At 31.2% G+C, this 21,260-nt stretch overlaps 1 protein-coding gene across 3 annotated transcripts in view; it reads right to left on the minus strand.

Annotated features, from left to right (window-relative positions):
• LOC127700714 (cell adhesion molecule-related/down-regulated by oncogenes-like) overlaps positions 1-21,260 on the minus strand; it is a 115,823-nt gene that overhangs the window by 12,953 nt on the left and 81,610 nt on the right. For all 3 annotated transcript variants that reach the window (XM_052204313.1, XM_052204312.1, XM_052204314.1), the window contains 3 exons: positions 19,211-19,501; positions 18,559-18,705; positions 6,446-6,601 (listed from right to left, as the gene is read on the minus strand). In XM_052204313.1, the coding sequence (XP_052060273.1) occupies positions 6,446-6,601; positions 18,559-18,705; positions 19,211-19,501 (594 nt within the window). The remainder of the gene's footprint in view (positions 1-6,445; positions 6,602-18,558; positions 18,706-19,210; positions 19,502-21,260) is intronic.

The following is a 21,260-nucleotide window of genomic DNA, read 5'->3' on the forward strand; positions in this document are numbered from 1 at the left end:
AGTCATTTATTTTTTGTTTGAAGTTGCTACAATATTGTTTTCTGGGTAAGAACACAGATTAACCATCCGGAAAGCTGGCAATGTCTCCTTTACCTGTAGATTAATGGGAAAGTAACAGAAGTAGATGGATATATTTGGCAATATTGTGTTTCAAACTTCTTAAAAATTAGGAATAAGAAATATGCATCTTAACAAAATTCTTTTAAAAGAGAGATGTTTTACATATACCCTTATAATTAGTTTTTTTTCTGCACCTATCTCAAGTCTGATTTACCTTAAATATGGATTTTCCCTCAGAAGACGAGCACCAGATTATTTTCCAAAAAGAAAATAAAAGTTAAACTTTGTTTATTTTTGAAGTGATAGAGAAAAGATATCATACTAAATGGAAAAGACAAATTCATACAGACAAAAATAAGTTTCTTTGTTAAAGGGCAGAATAAGACATTTGGCACAATTTGTAATTTTTCAAAATATTTTGTAAATATTAAAGGCACATACATTATAAACCAACTTATCTGACTTAGCAACACATCAAGTTTCACTAAAATATGACATATGAAAACTGAAGTAACCATAGCTTTATCTTGGATCTAGTGCAAAGTTGAACAAAGATCAAATAAAAAATCTCCCCTCCCTGGACCCTCACAAATATTATCATTTTTCATCATCAGATAGCAGGCGAACTCATCAATCACCCAGTAGATACCAAAACCACATCAACAGGGGCCAGCCATGGGGTGCAATCATTATTCTCACTTTCTAATATATTAAGGTATCAGATAACATTTCAGATTAATCGTCTTCAGTATTTTTCTAATGAAATTAAATTTTATTAAAAAACAAGGGTCAGATTTCATTATGAATGGTATGCCTATTAATTCATGGCTGACATGCCCTACACCTGAATTAAACACCTGTCATTATAATCAACATACAATTCTTGTCACTATCTGGTCATCTCAGTGGTCACTTAATGGTCAACACTTATCAGTGTCAATTCTAATCACAAAGATACATTTCACATCATTAAGGATGAAAACATGATACAAATATGAAGCTGATTTTTTTCCCCCTTCAATTTCTTTTCTTTTTTCAGTTTTTGGCATTTGAAATTAATGACATAATTTTCACATCTCCAGTAACTTGCATAGGTGACAACACCCCTCTAAAGAAAACATGTACACAAATGTTACCCTTACTGGTACCCTTATCAATCAGAATGCCATTAATAATGACCTGGTATCCATTTCCAGGTCATATCAAATCCAATGATATAATTCTATGACTTTAAAATCTCATTTGTCAAACTGTCCCCCCTGACTGTTATCTGTAAATAGGGAGTGTCAATACTCTGCAGCTGACAGGAACAAACAGGCTGTACCTGACTGGTATCAGAACTATGATACTAGTACACATATTCACCATGGTATTGAAAACGTCTAATTTCTGAAGATGAATAATGATATAGTAGGGAAACTTCTTTCATCGAAGTATATCTACAAAGTATGTCTACCAACTATATGAAGGCTTTGCTAACAAGTAAAATAAATGCATCTTTCCACAGTTATCGCTCAAGTTGTCATTTCTCAGAGGTCAGAAGGTGATGAAGTTTATTTACTACCAGACAAGAAAACAAGTATAGAGGATCTGGAATTTTAAAGTAAATCTAGGATATAATTTTGTGGCAATGAATTTCGTTTGATCATGTATCCATTAATACTTTTGTTCGATGCAAATATACTGTGAAAAAGAAAATGATTCGCAGTTTGAATATGACCTTGTGTAAAAATATGAAAACTGGACAAAAGAATTCATGTTACAAGCATGTGGAAACATATATTTATTATATATCACATTCTGTCAAAACAAACCTTGACTAAATTTAACATCAAACCACATTCCTTCAAAAATTTAATTATTATATTCAGTGAATCAAAAAGTGTACCGGATTGCTAAATTACACACTCATGTTTCTTTCCTCTCCATAATTTAAAGGATAAATTTGGCGTATTAATATCATGCTCATCTGTTTTGGTAGATTGTTCACCCATGACAACTTATAATTACTGTATCCTTATTTTCAGTAGGTTTGTCAGTTTAGAACCCTAGTTAAGTAATAAACCCAATCATAAATTTAGCCAACCATTATAAGTACTAGGTTATTTCTGCTGTTAGTCATCCTGAAACATCAGTGCAAATATTAAGCCACAAATACACTGAAAAAGGGATATTACAATTAATCATAAGTGGCATAAAACTTGTTTCAAATGTGCAAAATACAACTTTAAATGTTTTTAACTTTTTAGACTTTAGGAGTTACTCCCCTTTGTTTTAATTTTTTTCTAATTGCATGACATTCGACAATGAAGTATTAAAATCTTGTAATTAATACAATAATTTGTTATTAAATTCGAATTTAAGGTAATTAAATATTGCACACAGATGTCAAATCATTGCTAGTTTAATAAAGAAGTTGTACAAGTAAAAAGATGAAAGGCTTTACACATTTCTTGTTTTCAAAGTCAACTTAAGAAACTTATATTGCTTATAAATAATTGGGTGTAGATTTTTTTACTGTATAATTAAATGCACAATGAAGAGATAAAAAAAACTTAAGCATTCCCTGACAAATCTGTCTCTTTATTTCGATGTCACATTTTAACAAAATCTACCAAAAAACCCGAATAATTCATGGTCATAAAAATGGACAAAATAAATTTGGTTTTATCCTTCATAAATTCCTGAACAATTTGTCCATTATGAATGTTCAAAATCTTAGGATATCTTTCTAGCCCAATGAACACAGTCGACAATTTGGCCAAATTATTTCTGAAAGTTTAATTACCCTTAAATAATGAGAACCATTAATAGTATAGATCTATTGATGCTTTATTAGTTGGTGTACGTCAAAATTTCCCTACATTAGGTTCATGTCAATCAACTTTAATATAAGGTTTATAGAAAATGGATTTCTGGTTGAATGTAATTGTTATGGTATGAACAAATGTTGGGGAAACATAATATCTCAGATTTATTTGTCAGATGTAAAAATATATTGCTTTTTTTCTTTATTTATCAAATTTTCCTACATTCTTAAATTACACACTTTGAGAAAAATAACTGAATGTAAAAATACTTAGAGATGTACAAATATAGTACATGCATTTAAATTGTCATTAAATGGTTTTTTTCTTGAATTAATCAAAGTGCTGAAAGTACTTTTAATAGCTTACTTTTCAACTAACAAAAAGTAAAATAACAAAAATACCGAACTCCAAGAAAAATTCAAAACGGAATGTCCCTTGGCAAACTTACATTAATAATTTTGGACATTTCTGAAATATTTATCAATGTAAACTGAGTATTGTCTATTTCTTAAAAATACAAGATAACATGTCACAAAAAATTAAAATAATTTATATTGCGTCTCTTTAATATTATTAATCTTTTGTCTAAAAGTCATTTTAACTTCAGTACTTATTTCCATGTTAATTTTTTTTCTAGAATTATATTTCAATTGAATATTAACCTATTTCGTGACAAATGTATAACCTTGTTCATGTGTTATAAACCTAACGAAGCACAGAAAAAAGGATGATTTACTTTGCGACCCTATACTTCTAATGTTTTAAACACTTTAATGTTATGTCACACAAATTCATACATGTAAATTCCATTATACAAGTTAATTCTGTTATCAAACCGCCATACTTGACTTCTTAATAATTTCTTCTATACAGTCAGAACATTACCTTCAAGGACTTTAAACAATTATTATAATAATTCATATTTGATTTATTTTGGCAAATCTCAACTGACAATTTGGTAAATTGAGATCCATAATTATAAAATATTTTCATTGGCATGTACTAAACTTCCATTATAAACGTCTATAATAGCACTTCTATAAAATATGACATAGGAATTTGGCTAGATTTGTGTATAATATTAAAAGGCATTGTAATGGTTGTCTTATCAAAGTAAAAAATCATGCCTTAATATTGTAAACTGTGGTTCATATGAATGTATTTTTTCTGCTTGATAGAAAAATATCATGCCATTCTATTGAGAAGAAATCGTATCAGTTACTTTAAAAACAAGTCAGTACAGAAATCATGTTGACCTTTGACATAACAAAGTTGTTATCAACGATTTTCTATGCGATTTATTTCATTGAAATCAGTATTATTTTTCGTGTAATCATGTGACTCCTTTGAACAGTTGAACAGTCTAAATCATCACTCCAGACATTTTCAAATTTTTTTTTTAATAAATGCCATAATTATTTCTATTTATAATCCATGTCCTACACAATCCAACTTTCTCCTAAATTAAGATTTCATTTGTATTACCTAATGTTTAATACAAGATACCTTCACTTTTTATGATATTTCTTTACAAATTACATAAATATATGCAAAAAAATTTGCAAATGAAACACTTTTATTTTATGCGTATTTTTGAAAGTATGACAAACGTTTAATACAACATTAAGGCTGACACGACCTATTTAGTAATGCAGACATTTGCAACACTTATTAACAAAATTTATTATCATACTATAAATATGTTATTGTGATCTATTATAAGAATTTTGACAACTTCCATACCTTAAAAAAAAAAATTCTTTCATGTAGGCATAACTTGATAGATTTGACCCATTTTATATAGCAAACAATTTACAGTATCAATTTACCAAAATTAGTATTCTAGATATATTTAGAGTGATGTGACCTACTTTTTAAGTTTGTCCACAGGATACAGAAACAATTTACCAAGTTATTATTTTGTAACCATAATAAGGTAGATGCAACCTACTTTACTAATGTAGACTGTTTTGTAGTATATCTTGACAATGTTTGCTTACTATAAGCAGAAAAGGTTACTATTTAATATAATAAGGTAGATGTGACCTACTTTACTGATGTAGACAGTTTATAGTATTTCTTGACAATGTTTGCTTACTATTAGCAGAAAAATAGTTACTATTTAATATAATAAGGTAGATGTGACCTACTTTACTGATGTAGACAGTTTATAGTATTTCTTGACAATGTTTGTTTACTATTAGTAGATAAATAGTTACTATTTAATTACAAGAGTACTTTAAATAAATGGCTTAGGTGAGAATGTTGATACACAGAGATAATGGAATCTATTTCAGATTCCCTTACCTTTGGCAATCTTTTTATCAACACACAGATAATAGATAGAAAATATAAGTATAAATCAGAGAAATCCTCTTTGATCTTTTTCAGTAAGCGCCAGGTGCCTGCCCCGTAAATTAATGCTTCCCAAAAGATAAAGTTTTTAACTGGGCAACGTGTGAACTATTATGAGATCATTTCACTTTTGAACAAAGCACCATGCTTTGGAACCAAGCAAATTATTTAAGATTAATAAATAATTTGGAAATATTTTAGACCACCTCCGATGATCAAAAACAGTACTTGTTTTTAACCAAGCTTAAATTTTATATTAATACCGACTATTGTTGAAATGTCTCATTCATGAGTTTTATGGCTCTTAATATACCCTCATGAATAGTTAAATGTCAAATTTATATTCCTTCACACATATATGATAGGGAAATGATTTCAAAGGTCCTCTGTTCATACACATATATAATCTTGTAGATTAAAATAGACAGGTGAGTATAAGTGCAAATATCATTAGACATACAATATATAATGTACTGTCTGTTCCCTTCCTTGGTTGTCAATTCTTGGACAAGTTACAAACTATAATCATCTGCAATTTGTAAAAAAATCGGTCACCTTCTGTTTAAATTTGGTTTTTAATTAAGTTGAAGTAAAACAAAAACGAAACTTAAACTTAAAATCTTATAATTTCAAGATAATAATGAGTTTCCAATAATTTTAAGTGGCGTCTTCTCCATTTGTTTTACAGTCATGATAATCTGAACTTAATGTACATTGAATAAAAGTTTGCAAATTTTCTAGTATGTCCTACGGTGGTGTGGGGATCAGGGGGAGTAAAAAAATGCTGTTACATCTCATTGGACAAATTCTGCTCACATAACATTTCATAGAGATAAAACTGTTCATTCAGAATATACATTCAGTCTTCACAATAGACTTTTTAATCTAAAGGCTGAAGTTGAATTTTAAGAAAACTTTAGTTAGATTATATTGGCCTGTGGAGATGACTTTTACAGGCCCGACAGAAATTTTACAAGCCTGGGCTGGTGGGCCTGTGGTTGAGTGCAAAGACTGTACATGTATATGGCAAAGTTTGGACTTGCATTTTAAAATTGTATGACCATAGATGTATAAACCCATACATCTATGGTATGACCATTATTTGTATATGGCATTTCCTGAAGTCTGGCTAATGTTGCACTTTTGCCTGTTGATTAACAATCACTATAATTCATATATATATCATATATATGTAATGATTTGTGAATTTAGTACATTACCTTGGGTATAACTCCTGACACTGAGAGAGATTATGTGGTTTGATGTTCTATTTTGATTGGATACTGGGTTCACAGCTATGCACCTGTATGTCCCTTGGTCATTTAATGTAAGGTTTCTGATGAGTAAATATCCAGATGATAAAATTCGGTAATGATCTGGAAAAAAATAAGAAACACTCAATATCAATCACAATTTATAGAAACACACTTTTGGTTGATATCCAAAATGGCCACTTGTTTCACTACCTTTAACATAATCTGGACCTGAAATGTTTTGTCACTGTCAGTTTTTCCAGCTTCCATTTGCTTCAAATTACAAGATAAACTAGTAAAAGAAGGGACCATTTAGGATATAAAAAGTTTTCAATTTTAATTATTTTCCCCCCCATGTTTTATTGTTGTCAGTTATGTTGGTGGATCAGCAAGACACTTATTACTGTGGATTCATTTATTTTTTTTAGGTACCATTTTCTGTGGATTGAAGAAAAATAGTGTATCCACGAAATGCATGAAAATTGGTATCCCACAAATAATGACGAATCCACAGTACGGAATGATTTGATACAACTAACCCGAATAATTACAGCGCCCCCTTACGGCTATTGTCCTCATCGATAGGGAGCGTAATATAACGACTGGATTATTCGGGTTATGATACAACCAGCTGAGTGGTTTGAGAGGAGAGTAAATACATGATAGATACTTGGATGACAAACAATAATTGACTGTAATAGCTCACTATCCAACTCCGCTCAGGTGTATTTCAAAAGATGCTCAACAATAATACACCTGATTTGACCAAATAATTAACATGTTTTAAGATACATTGGTCATCTGAAAAACTTTTAAATCAGTACTTATGAATTTTTCTTTTAAATTTTCCATTGATAGTTTCAAAAAGGAAGTTTTTATAACTGTTCATTAATCCTATAGAACCTGACAATCTGCACATTCTTATTCTTTCATCTTCAGAGATATAAAATAAAAATAATTAACAATAATTTACAGTTTACACAGAACACAGTATAAGTTAATCTTCAGTAAAATTAATATCCATCAGAATGAATCAAAAGAGATACAGCAGCAGAGATAAAACAAACAAGAAAACACATTAAACAGATTGCAGCTAATTACCCAATATTTAATATATCTTAATTGATAAAGTGTGCAAACATCAAAAGTGAGGCCCCAGATTGTTATAATAACTTACATCCAACTACAAAGGAGTACTGTTTACGATGACATACATCTGTGCAGGATCAATCTCACTATGCTTCATCTGAGCTTACGTAGAATTATGTACTCAAGTCCAAATGTAAACAATAAGTAAATGGGTAGGAAAAGAAACAATAATGGTTCACCAATGTCTAAATGCTTAACTACATGTTTAACTAACCACAAAATTTGGAAAAAAATTAACATTTTTTAATTCAAATTTGGAAAAAAATGTGTCTATGACAGCTCCCCCTTCCAAAAAAAATCTATCCCCAACCTCCCATGATGTAATGAGCTGATTGACTTCTGACCTGGGTGAAGCATCAGAGAGTCAAAAACTTTTGAACTGAAGGATGACATCAGACAGAGGTTTCATTAGAAGCAATGAACCTCAAAAAAATTTCACTTCAAAGAATCTCCTTTTCAAACATAAAAAACCTTGACAAAATCCAGAACACAATATCATACAATAAAGTAACAAGGATTTTAATAAATAATTAATTAATAACATTTCATAAATTGCAGACAAGTTTAAAGATAAGACATTTCCTGCCAGGTTTAGGTTTCTATGGAAACAAATTATACTTTATCATATTTTATGTCGATACATTGCAAAAATATATGTAACCTAATGATGGTTGGTAAATGAAACTGTTGGCAGTTGCCATATTGCTTAAATATGCAGCCCTACAAAGTACAGCTGTGAGAGCAACAGAAATTTATCATTTATCATTCTTAGCTTCTGTACAAGGCCACTGACTTCCGTAGTCTAGTTTTACATTGTCAAATTTACTTCATCAACCAAGAAAAAAATTCAAATTATAATCGCAAGCAGCAGTTCATCATCGTAGATAAAATACATTCTCTTAATGATCCGTTACTACATAATCTCTATTGAGTCCCATGCTCGAGAGTTTGGTGATTTAAATCAGATATATGAATGGATTTTTATTATTTCTTTTACAACTTCTAGGGAAAATGAAAAATATAGCATATGAATGGATTTTTATGTTTACTTTTTTACAACATCTTGGGGGAAAATGTGAATCTTAAACTAAATTTACGTCAAAATAAACTATTCATTTACACATATTTCATAAAGTTTAACACAATTCCAGTCATGATTTTTAAAAATTAAAATATCCTTTTGGAGCCTTTCAAAATTATGAAATAGTTCGAGGCATATTTTTATTGTCAATAAAAAGAAAATGATCAAGAATAAAACTTGTGAAATTATAAATTTATGTGTATTGTAATTATAACAATCACCTGAACATGTAAATTGATATAATTTATTACCGTTAAAGGTTTGAGATGATCTAAGACACAGAATAATGCAGAGAAGAACAATATAAAGTTTATTAGGTAAAACAATCACTGTAGTTTGACTTTTATCCGAAAGTAACATTGCATATATATCTATTTATGCCTGTTATTAGATTCAATTGTTGCAAATACTTAGTTTATAATATGAGCTCCTATATAACCTTTATTGAAGTTTCCAATTTTGGTGGGGTTCCTGTTGCTCAGTCTTTAGTTTTCTATGTTGTGTTTTGTGTACTTTTGTTTGTCTGTTGGTCTTTTTCTTTTTTAGCCATGGCATTGTCAGTTTATTTTCGAATTATGAGTTTGAATGTCCCTATGGTATCTCTCGCCTCTTTTTTCCAACTGTATAATTCAAGTTATTTATATACTTATAAATATTCAGGTTAATGGTTTCATGCAAATTTAAAATAGTTTTGATACATTAAGTGTTGTTGTATGTCAAAGGCATTTTAACTGGTGACTAAAAAGAGGGTAATTAAGGGTTTTATTTGTACAAACTTTTTGCCTATTTTTATTTCAGCGTATTTTCATCCTAAAATGTTAAAATTAGGTTTCATCTATTAAATATTAAAGCCTGAAATTTTATCATGAATCTCTATGTGCAAACACCCAACTTTTAAAACCTCTATTTTTTATTTTTTAAGAAATACCAATCTTTATCACTGGGGTGCCTGTGTAAATCAACTTAACAATTGTCTAGTGTCTCCACCCATAGAATAAGGTTAAAGAACTAAAAAATATAGCACTGTTTAAAGAAGAGATCAGCTGACTAGTGTATCCACCCATAGAATAAGGTTAAAGAACTAAAAAATATAGCACTGTTTAAAGAAAAGATCAGCTGACTAGTGTCTCCACCCATAGAATACCGATAAAGAACTAAAAAATATAGCACTGTTTAACGAAGAGATCAGCTGACTAGTGTTTCCACCCATAGAATAAGGTTAAAGAACTAAAAAATATAGCACTGTTTAAAGAAGAGATCAGTTGACTAGTGTCTCCACCCATAGAATAAGGTTAAAGAACTAAAAAATATAGCACTGTTTAAAGAAGAGATCAGTTGACTAGTGTCTCCACCCATAGAATAAGGTTAAAGAACTAAAAAATATAGCACTGTTTAAAGAAGAGATCAGTTGACTAGTGTCTCCACCCATAGAATAAGGCTAAAGAACTAAATCAAAGCACTGTAAGCGCTGTAGGCAGTTAACCAAAAACCAAGGCAAACATAATTATGAAAACTGTGGCTATGTTGCTTCATTTTTTTTAAGATTTAAAAGAACAAACATTAAACATTCATATATTGTGCATTTATGTTCATTTACTGAATTAATTATTAAGGCAAATAATTCATATTTTATCAAGGTTTTCAAAAGCAACGCATATATCAAGTATATTTTTAATGGTCATGTGTCTGCAGTGGTACAAGTTCGAAATGATTGCAGTTGTTCTAGTTGATAGTTAACGTTGGTATTAGTTGACTGTTAGTAGTTCAAGTTGACTTAGTACGAGCTTGTAATATTATGCATGGACTTGCTTCCCTGGAAAGAAAACTGAGTTTGTGTTCTACAGTGCAAAAGTTATGAGACACAAATCAGACAAATGTTTACTACTACGGGGATCAAAGGTGAGGTCTGACTGACCTGCCCATAGTAAATGTAAATGCCCCCTGCCTTCACCCCAAGTCCATGATGTCTAAGTTTGGAATAAAATGACAGGTGATTATAATAAAGTTGGTCAAACACTCTTGGGCTTGAAAGATATGTTTTCTTTAAAATGAGCCATATTAAAATGAAATTTTTTATAGAACCAGAAATTATTCAAAATATAATTAAGGTAAATTCTTTAAACCTACTCATTTTTTGCATCAATAAAATTTTATAATAAACAAGAAATAATTGTAACAGAATGCTGTTACGAAGTCTCCCAAACAAAGCTGCCATAATTATTCATTCCCATGGTCGCCTGACATTGGGCAAAGTCTAGTACACATTGATTAGGTCTAGTAAAGTGATATGCATATGTGATGCCTATGAGATTGACCTTGTATGTCATTCAAATCTGTTTGAAATGACGAACAGGAATGAATATGGTTCAGGAGTTGGTATCTCAAACTTTTACAAGTTCTTAAAACACACACAAGAGGGGATGGGGTGACCTTAGGGACTAACCCCATATTTCATTTGATTTTTTATGTTGTCCCATACATAAATATATATATGGTTTAGGGGTGGGGATCTCGACCGTTATCAAGTTTTCAAACAGGAGGGGGTGGGGTGACCCCAGTGACTTCCCCTATATTTCATTTGATTTGTTATATTGCCAAATACATGAGTATATATGGTTTAGGGGTGGGGATCTCATCTGTTTCCAAGTTATCAAACAGGAGGGGGTAGGGTGAACCTTAGGACTCTCCCTATATTTCATTTGATAAGTTCTGCTGTCCCATACATGAATATATATGGTTTAATTTAGAGGTCGGGATCTCGACTGTTTCCAAGTTCTCAAACAGGAGGGGTGGGGTGACTGCAGGGACTCCCCTATATTTCATTTGATTATATAGTCCCATACATGAGTATATATGGTTTCGGGGTGAGGATCTCGACCGTTTCCAAGTTCTCAAACAGGATGGTTTACAGTGACCATAGGAGCTGCCCCTATATTTCATTTGATTTATTATATTGTCCCATACATGAATATATATGGTTTAGGGTGGGGATCTCGACCGTTTTCAAATTCTCAAACAGGAAGGGGTAGAGTGGCCCCAAGCACTCAACCTATATTTCATATGATTTGTTATATTGTCCCATACATGAATATATATGGTTAAGGGGTGGATCTCGACCGTTTCCAAGTTCTCAAACAGGAGGGGTGGGGTGACCCCCAAGGACTCCCCCTATATTTCATTTCATTTGTTATATTGTCACATACATGAATATGTATGGTTTATGGGATCATTATTTTTTTGTATGCTCCAATGAACAAATTATGTCTTTAAGAGAAAGATATATACCTACATATTACACACAAAATCCTTCCCAATTGAAACTTACTGGTCTATTATCACACTGTAACGTGCCACTGCTAACAAAAGTGTGCATGTTTCTAAGACATATTGAAAAAATATTTTCATAATACAAAGCATGTTACAATAACTTCATATCCACGTTGCAATTAAGAATTTTGCAAACAAATCAACCAACTATGGTTTATTTCAATTTTATTGTATGATATCACTTATTTATTTATTGTGTGTCTTGTTTGTAAATGTATAAGTATATATGTAATTGTTAATGTATAATTGTTATCCTCTTGTAGCACCATACGTGTGCTTAAGTTTAAATAAATTGTCTTGTCTTGTCTTGGGATCTTGACCGTTTCCAAATTCTCAAACAGGAGGGGTGGGGTGACCACAGGGACTCCCTCTATATTTCATTTGATTTATTATATTGTCCCATACATGAATATATTTGGTTTAGGGGTGGGGATCTCGACCATTTCAAAGTTCCCAAACAGGAGGGTTGGGGTGACCCCAGGGACTCCCCTGTATTTCATTTGATTAGTTATATTGTCCCATACATGAATATATATGGTTTAGGGGTGGGGATCTCGACTGTTTCCAAGTTCTCAAACAGGAGGGGTGGGGTAACCCTAGGGACTTCCCCTATATTTCATTTGATTAGTTATATAGTCCCATACATGAATATATATGGTTTAGGGGTGGGGATCTCATCCGTTTCAAAGTTATCAAACAGGAGGGGGTAGAGTGACCCAAAGGATTCCACCTATATATCATATGATTTGCTTACATTCAGGTATCATATAATCTAGTTGCACTATTTGCGAAAACAAAGTAAGAAACTTCCAGCTATGTTAACTGACCCTTCAAAATTGAGAAAAAAATTGCAGTAATATGTTTACACTTTAAAAGCATCTTACATGCATTATCAACATTTATCACTGATAAAGATGATTTATACTGTCACCAGGAACATATATATTGTTAGATATACTGTTCCCAGCTGTCACATTGTATTGGATTTTGACATTAAAATTTGTCAAAAAGTAATTTTGAGTTTCTGTATCAAATATTTTTTGCTTTTTCTTTCTTTTACATATATCTTTTGGTTTCCATTTCTAGTGTTTATATTTATTTACCATGCATAGATGTATTTTGTCACCTGCCTGAAATTTTTTTTTGTAGTTGATCTCCAAAACCCGGAATTACCCTTATCCGCATCCAGAATCGGACCCGATATTGTAATTGTCTACACGGCATCCATTGTTTTTCAATGTTGTTTTTGTCAGTCAGATACGATTTTACTCGAATTTACACATTACTTGTAGGCGATTATCTGTATAAAGCTAGCGGTTGAACAAAATGAACATCGCTGTCATGAATAATAAAGATGAAAATACGTTTTGAGATCGTTTATTTAGAGACTTTGGTAAAAAGGTTTGCAAAGTTATTTTTAATTTTCTTTCAAGTGAAAGGTCCGTCGGGCGTAGCTAGTAACCAAGTCGAGAGTCCGATTGCAAAAGTGGAAGGTCGCGGACCTCGGACCACCGCTAATTTGAACCCCTGCCTCCAAATTGAAAAGATACGAAAATTTCGTCTTCTAATTTGAAATTGCCGCCAACAGCATGAACAGTGGAACTTATTAATAGACTACTGACGTAGATGTAACATGTATTGACGACAAACAATATTCCTACGACTTTTGCCATTTGGGAAATCTAAACTACTTGTCTTTAATGATTTTCGGCGATTAAATATTTTATACAATTGTTCTTTGACATCTTAGCCAAAAGCACAGGGGATAATAAACTACATAAGGATTCCTAATGTGCTCTACTTCCTATGTACAACTTCAAAACTTTTGGGTGGTTCGACGATCATTTAAGGTTTTTTCTGGTCATATTTTTGTAATCCAGAATTAAAAGTATGAAAAAACTATTCAATTAGTTATAAATAACATTATATCCAGCTAGATAATAACAATGGCACGTATTTCAGCATTTATTGGGTAGAACACAAATCTAGGGTGCTCGCATAAGGCAGCTTAACTGCCTAAAAATACAGCACTGTTTAAAGAAGAGATCAGTTGACTAGTGTCTCCCTACCATATAGATGCACTGTTATACCAGTAAATGTATGGTACAGTGATATGGTACAGTCATAATCAAGACAATTACATTTGAGGTCATCCATACATTCTTCAACAATGAAAAAGTGCCAACAAATCCTAAATGGTAAGGTCCAAATCCTCCCATATCTAGAGACTAAATGGTAAGGTCCAAACCCTCCCACATCTAGAGACTAAATGGTAAGGTCTAAATCCTCCCACATTTAGAATAGAGACTAAATGGTAAGGTCTAAATCCTCCCACATCTAGACTAAAAAGTAAGGTCTAAATCCTCCCATATCTAGAGACTAAATGGTAAGGTATAAATCCTGCCATATCTAGAGACTAAATGGTAAGGTCCAAGTTCTCTCACATCTAGAGACTAAATGGTAAGGTCTAAATCCTCCCACATTTAGAAAAGAGACTAAATGGTAAGGTCCAAATTCTCTCACATCTAGAGACTAAATGGTAACGTCTAAATCCTCCCATATCTAGAGACTAAATGGTAAGGTATAAATCCTCCCATATCTAGAGACTAAATGGTAAGGTCCAAATTCTCTCACATCTAGAGACTAAATGGTAAGGTCTAAATCCTCCCATATCTAGAGACTAAATGGTAAGGTCTAAATCTTCCCACATCTAGAGACTAAATGGTAAGGTCTAAATCCTCCCACATCTAAGAGACTAATGTGTAAAGTCTAAATCCTCCCACACCTACAGAAGTTGTCAACTAGTATTTCTGATTTTAACGTTTTGTCTGATAATCAATTGTAAGTGCAGTGAAATTTTGCAGCAGCAAAATGGCAAGTTGATAAAAATTTTGAATCCTTCAAATTATCTTATGATATTTCTTACCATTGCATTCAGATAGATTTTTGACAATCTTATATAATGCCTTTTAAGATATGCCATTGCATAGTATTTTATAGATAAAATATCAGCAAGGGGTGATGTTGGAAGGTTTTAAATTCACAATAAATAAGTATAAAACACATATATCAATCTCTACATGAGGTTAAAATTACAAATGGAAAAAAATAAATAAGATAATACAGGTAATTAATTACGTGAAAAGCAATTACTCTATAATAAGGAGGACTCGTATCTGATATACATTCACATTTATCTTGCAAAATTACTGACCTATCCATATTAAATTTTCTAAATTGACTTGTAAAAATGCATTAAAATAACCATTAGCCTAGAGAACTCATCTATCCTAAAATAAAGCCCAGTAAACGAGTTGTGTCGTGCAATCTGACTAATACAATCTAAATGCAGATTTTATACAAAATACATTAGTTAACTTAATATATGTAACTTAAATCTTTGATATTGTTTCAGAAATACATTAACATGTCAGAGACTAGTTCTCACATTGTTACTTGCATGTACAAATCACATTAACATAAAGTTTTAAATCAACACCCTGATTTCCCAATCTTACTGATTTCAAAGGACTCTATTACTAAAATGAAACTGACCGTGGAAAACATATTAACATTTGATACCTGTAGCCTTGGAATATTGACATACTTTATTATTCACAAACATAAATTACTTTTAACATGATGGACTTATAACATTTGAATACATAGAGTTATCTCCCTTGTATTACATTTTTTACCAATAACTACATATTTCAAATTTATTCTTAATTCAAATTTTAATGCCTCTAGATATTAAAATTTTCCTTAACACATACATCTTTCTGATAATTTTCAAATTTTTAATCTCCCAGTTTTAAAATTTTATACAATATTTTTTAAAATATAACAATAAAACAAAAGAAAAGCAAAAACATTTATTTCTTTGAAGTCATTCACTATTCTATACATATTATATTTCTTACAACAGATCGCATGTTTCAGATTTAAACCTAGTTTAAAACAATATAAGACTATAAATTTTCAACGAATATTGCCTAAAGACTAGAAGTGCAGGAACTCCGTAGTATTTATCTGATTGGACATGTTATCGTTTATATACAATCTCCACTAATTTGTCCACGGAGTTTTAAACACTTGACTAATTTGTCTTACTTGAAAAGGATGATTTACTCCTAAAGTTACTGATTATTCTAATTAGCAGAGCCATTTAATTTTCTCCTTGGTATGATAGACATCTGAATAAAGACAAAAGCATGGATGGGGTCAATGTGGTTGTCGTCCCTTTAAACTTTGGGAACAATATAATATCGGATCACACTTCACATACCTCAGCCCAATGATATACTCCGTAATACTTCTAATTGGAATTTTGTTTTGTTCCGATTCAGCATTACATCTGATTATGAGCAAGTTAAGTCTCTGCTGTGGTCAAGAATTTTTATCTTTTTAATATTTCAAATTCAAAAAGTTCTCATGGTTGGAAAAAATTAAAATTTCTTTGTTTTAACATGATTTATTTCTTCTTAGTCATTTCAAATTTATAATGTTTTTCTTTTTTTCTTTTCTCTATTTGTTTTCAAAAAGAGATATAAAATTAAGTTAGCGTTAAATATGAAAACATCTGATACTGATAGGAAAAACATGCTCTTAGAATTAACCAATATTAAGTTATAAATTTCCTGAATATTACATAATTTGATTTTTGCCAGTTAAACTAAAGCACTACTCGATACCCTCATTACTTCAGCACTGATTGTACCAAAATATATCAAAATGATTAATATATGTTTGTTGTAAAACTGCAGCTGTTAAAAAGTCACTACCATGGAAACATGATACATTTTAAACATCAGGGGGCGATACTAATTAAAGGGAGAATCTCAAAGTTAATTTTTGTGCAGTATTTAAAAATAGATTTCCACTTCTTATTGAAAGCTCTTGTTGTTAAACCCTCAAAACAACGTCCATTAAAAATCAAATATATGGAACTGATTAATTCATTTACTAATTACAGTAAAAAAAACCTTTAATGTGCCCCTTAAGTTATTAGAGCACCTGCAAAGTTTGTAAAGAATTTTGTAACAATTTCTATATACAAACCCAGCAGAAGATTATTAAAATTAAGATATATTAGATGGGGCTTTCCACTTGGCACTTTGAAGTAATCTATCCATCCTAGTCCTATCATACTAATGTGTTCGTCTGCAGCGGGGAGCTATACACGCCAAAAAAATTCTCATTTGTATCTGTCAGAGTCACCTGAACGTTTTTTTTTAGAAAGAAAGCATTTGTAATCATTTTTACATTCTTTTATCATACATTATAGAAATTCTCTTTTTCTTCCATTTATTACAAGGACATAGCTCATTTATATATTTCAAACACCAGCAAGAAGTGTTAATGGGAAAATAGAAGTTCCAGACTCATCCAAAAACAATCCTATCTCATTTTTCTTATTTATCACTAACAAATGTTTTGAAAACATTAGGGGTGCTGTATGGGAAACTTTTACTGCAGATTTTTATTTTCTTCATCGAAAAAAAAAATTGAGGTTGTTTTCTTGCTCTCCATTAGGTTAAGTGTGTTATGATGCCAAGTTTCTACGTAATTTAAAAATGTGGGATATCATAGTTAATCCAGTCTAACCCCTTTATCTCTTAATGACATTGATACCGCTTAAAAAGGGGGTTTATTTCTCCTAAATTTTATCAAGAATCATTTAACACTATGGTCAATGTCTCATAAAGAACTCTAAAACCTAAAACTAAATTCCTCTTTTTGCTACCATAAGCTATCAGTTTAAAACATATTGCTTACATATACATGTCATGGTAAATGGAGAATACTGTTCAGTCGAAAATTGATACAAGGAGTGTAGAAATGACATTAGCCTACTTTACACCCATATATCTTTCAAATATTTCAACCTCATATTGAAAAATTTATTATCATGATATTTGAAAATTTCCAACAGATGTTTGAGTTTTTGAAGTAATTTGAATGAACTATGCAAAATCTTTCAATCCTTTATGGGTTGATTTAAAATACATATATAAGTAAGCAATGAATGTGGTTGTTAAATTTGATAGATGCTTTCTGTGCTTCTTTGTTAAATGTTTGTTTGCTTTGAGATTGTGACACAGTGATGACTGCTGTACCCATATTTTGACAATGTTACCTAATACGTCTTTTTTGTTCACACATAGTTGTAAATATAACGGAATTTGATGCGACTGTCATAAAAGTGAGAGGTTTAGCGCTATAAAACCAGGTTCAATCCACCATTTTCTACATTTGAAAATGCCTGTACCAAGTCAGGAATATGACAGTTGTTGTCCATTCGTTTGATGTGTTTTATCATTTGATTTTGCCATTTGATTAGGGACTTTCCGTTTTGAATTTTCCTCAGAATTCAGTATTTTTGTGATTTTACTTTTTATGCAGAGAGGCAAAAAAATTTAAAAAGGGAATAAGCAGTCTTGTGAAAAATATCTATCTCCCTCTAAAATCATGTATCTAACTTAGCGAATTCAAGGGAGATAACCCATTGATTTTGACTTACCAGATGAAGTTGATATAATTGTTCCATTCAGTTCAAACAAAATATGTGCTTCAGGACTGCTGATAGGAGGTTGGCATGGCAATACTATACTATAACCTATAGTTCCATTCAATCGCAAATCTTCTCGACTTTGGAATCTTTTTAATACTAAAATTAAAAATGATGAAATTAGGAGAAAATTAAGTATTCAAGTTTTTTTTTTTTCGATCATTTTTTCCCCCTTCATAAATAGCATGAGGATTGAATATGTACAAAAACGTTGAGTGATAAGATATTTTCTACTGAAAAACCACCCGTAAGGTAGCCAAGGTTTAACACTTCAGCTTTCTAGACTTATTCCACTTGTCGGTAAGAACCTTGCTAAGTGGGGTCCATCTAGTTACATGGAAAAATTTAAATTAAGGTTTGATTGGTAAAATTGAAGCAAGGCATTTGTTGAGAGAATGCCACTGTCTCTGTATGTTAAAGTACCTATAACTAATATATATTTAACTTGTTTACATCCTGAACAGGTATGAAATATTTGCCACTGGTCCTTTGCATCATTTTGTTATGTATCACATGCATTGACCATAATTTTCATGATTTTATTCATCTTATCTGGTGACACTGTAAGGTACTTGAAGAGGAGGTCATATGTTTACATAAATACCTGTTTTAGAAAGTCTGGCTGGCCGACTAGCCACGAGTCCGACAGATGTCTCTGCTATACACTGATATATCCCTTCGTTACTGTCCTGCTTCCGCTTATGTTTAAAATTTGCTATATGTAGATTTGTTCCATCAATGCTAAACCCCCTTGATCCCCCCTCTTTCACAAAGTCTCCATTGAATTTCCACCGTACTACAGCACTAGAAGGCAACACCTTGCATGGTAACGTCACTGATGCATGATGGGATATTACAGCTGATTCTGGTTCTTCTAAGAAGATAGGCAAAGAATCTGAAATAAAAAAGTCTTTTTATCAATCTGAAGCAATATCAATATTTTTATACATTGTACTAATAATCAAATATCAAGTGTATTTTTTTTAATTCTATATTAATATCCTTGTTTTTTTTGGCTATTTAGGAATGTTGAGTCATCAGATATGCAATGGTTGCTGTTGAATTCCTAACAAATTGCCTAATTTCTAGGCAATTTAGAGCTTGCCGCATGAGGTACTAGCCACTAAAGATGCTTGACTCGTTCATTGCTTAAAGAACTTGTTAAGTTAAAGTTGTTATATGCTGTTCTTAATATTTTTCCATTTCTTAAATTTATTCATTAATACCTATTTTAAAATTAAGTTAGCATGCAACATCTTAACCTATTACATGAGTAATCATAAATATGAAATTATACACCATCATGAGACTTTCAATATCTGCCTGTCTGGACAGTGAAAAATCTTGGTCTTTTTAGCACGATATAAATCTATATTAATTTAAAGGTCAAATTTCTGGATACTCTTGATCCTATTGTGTTTTGAAGATAAAATTTCAACCAGTCAAAACCAAGAACAGGAAACCAGAACAATACAAAAAAAATATTGGAGGCTTTTTTCTCTTTTGAAGCAGACGACACAATGGAGATTTTCTAACAATGGTATTTTTTCTAATAGAAAAATAATCAGAGTGTGGAAATTTACATTTAAACTCTATAAATATTTTATTCAGATTAGACATGAATATTTTAAACATCAATCTTGTATCAATGTTTCACACAGATATGTGTGGACTCTTCAGTTTACGTTGACAATTGTTATATTGTGCTCATAATCCAAATTCACAGAATAGACATTGTTATAGTCACTCCAGGTTTCCATAAAAATTATCAACAACTAGAAGCATGCTTCAAGAGGACTGTAATCAAATATAGATTACAAACTTAAATTCTGATTGAAAGTTATAGTTTGCATTGCAACTTTTATAATAATTATAGGATATATTGAGGAAGCAACCAAACAAAACATTCTTTCTTCAAAAAAATAGACTAATACTGGTCACCATTACTGCCCTTACCGAAACACAAGCTCCAAAACCATATGACAATATCTTATTTATCCCTAGTGGAGAAGGCTGTGACTCTTTTCCAGTAATTTGTTTTCTTTTGATTCTTAAATGAAGATATTCTAATGGATTCCAAGAAATTACAATAAGCCCTCACCATTTTATTATAGTATACTGAAGATTCATAATTATTCACAGGATAATTTTCTAGATTTCTTGGTATAAACTGAACAACAAATTTAAGTGTTCAACAAAATAAATTTTTTAAATAGGTTTGTTTAATAATAATGTCATGTATGTATGTATACAGAATTTGTCAAAACCATGAAATTTAGTATCAACAAAAATACAATTTTTCATCAATCCACTTGCTTAAATAAAGGCTCCCTCCTGTTCTTAAAGGAACAGTCAACTCCACCCATGATTATCATTAGGTACAGACTATTTTAAGGTGTTAGCTCATTGGATATTATCTAAAGTCATTTACTAAACATCTAACTTCTTTCCTCATTAGTTTTATCATGTTCAAAAGAAAATAAATTATCTTCTCCTGCTTCTACAACTTAGTGAAATATCAGACGATTGTAGAACTATGGAAAATAATGGTTTAACAGCCTCGCACACTTGAAAAACGCTTTATGGATTCACATTTAGATATAAAAACATATTTGTTGTAAGAGTTAGATAAATGTTAGAGATATCTGCACTCT

The sequence above is a fragment of the Mytilus californianus genome, unplaced genomic scaffold, assembly GCF_021869535.1.
Source record: "Mytilus californianus isolate M0D057914Y unplaced genomic scaffold, xbMytCali1.0.p SCAF_5, whole genome shotgun sequence".
NCBI lineage: Eukaryota > Metazoa > Mollusca > Bivalvia > Mytilida > Mytilidae > Mytilus > Mytilus californianus.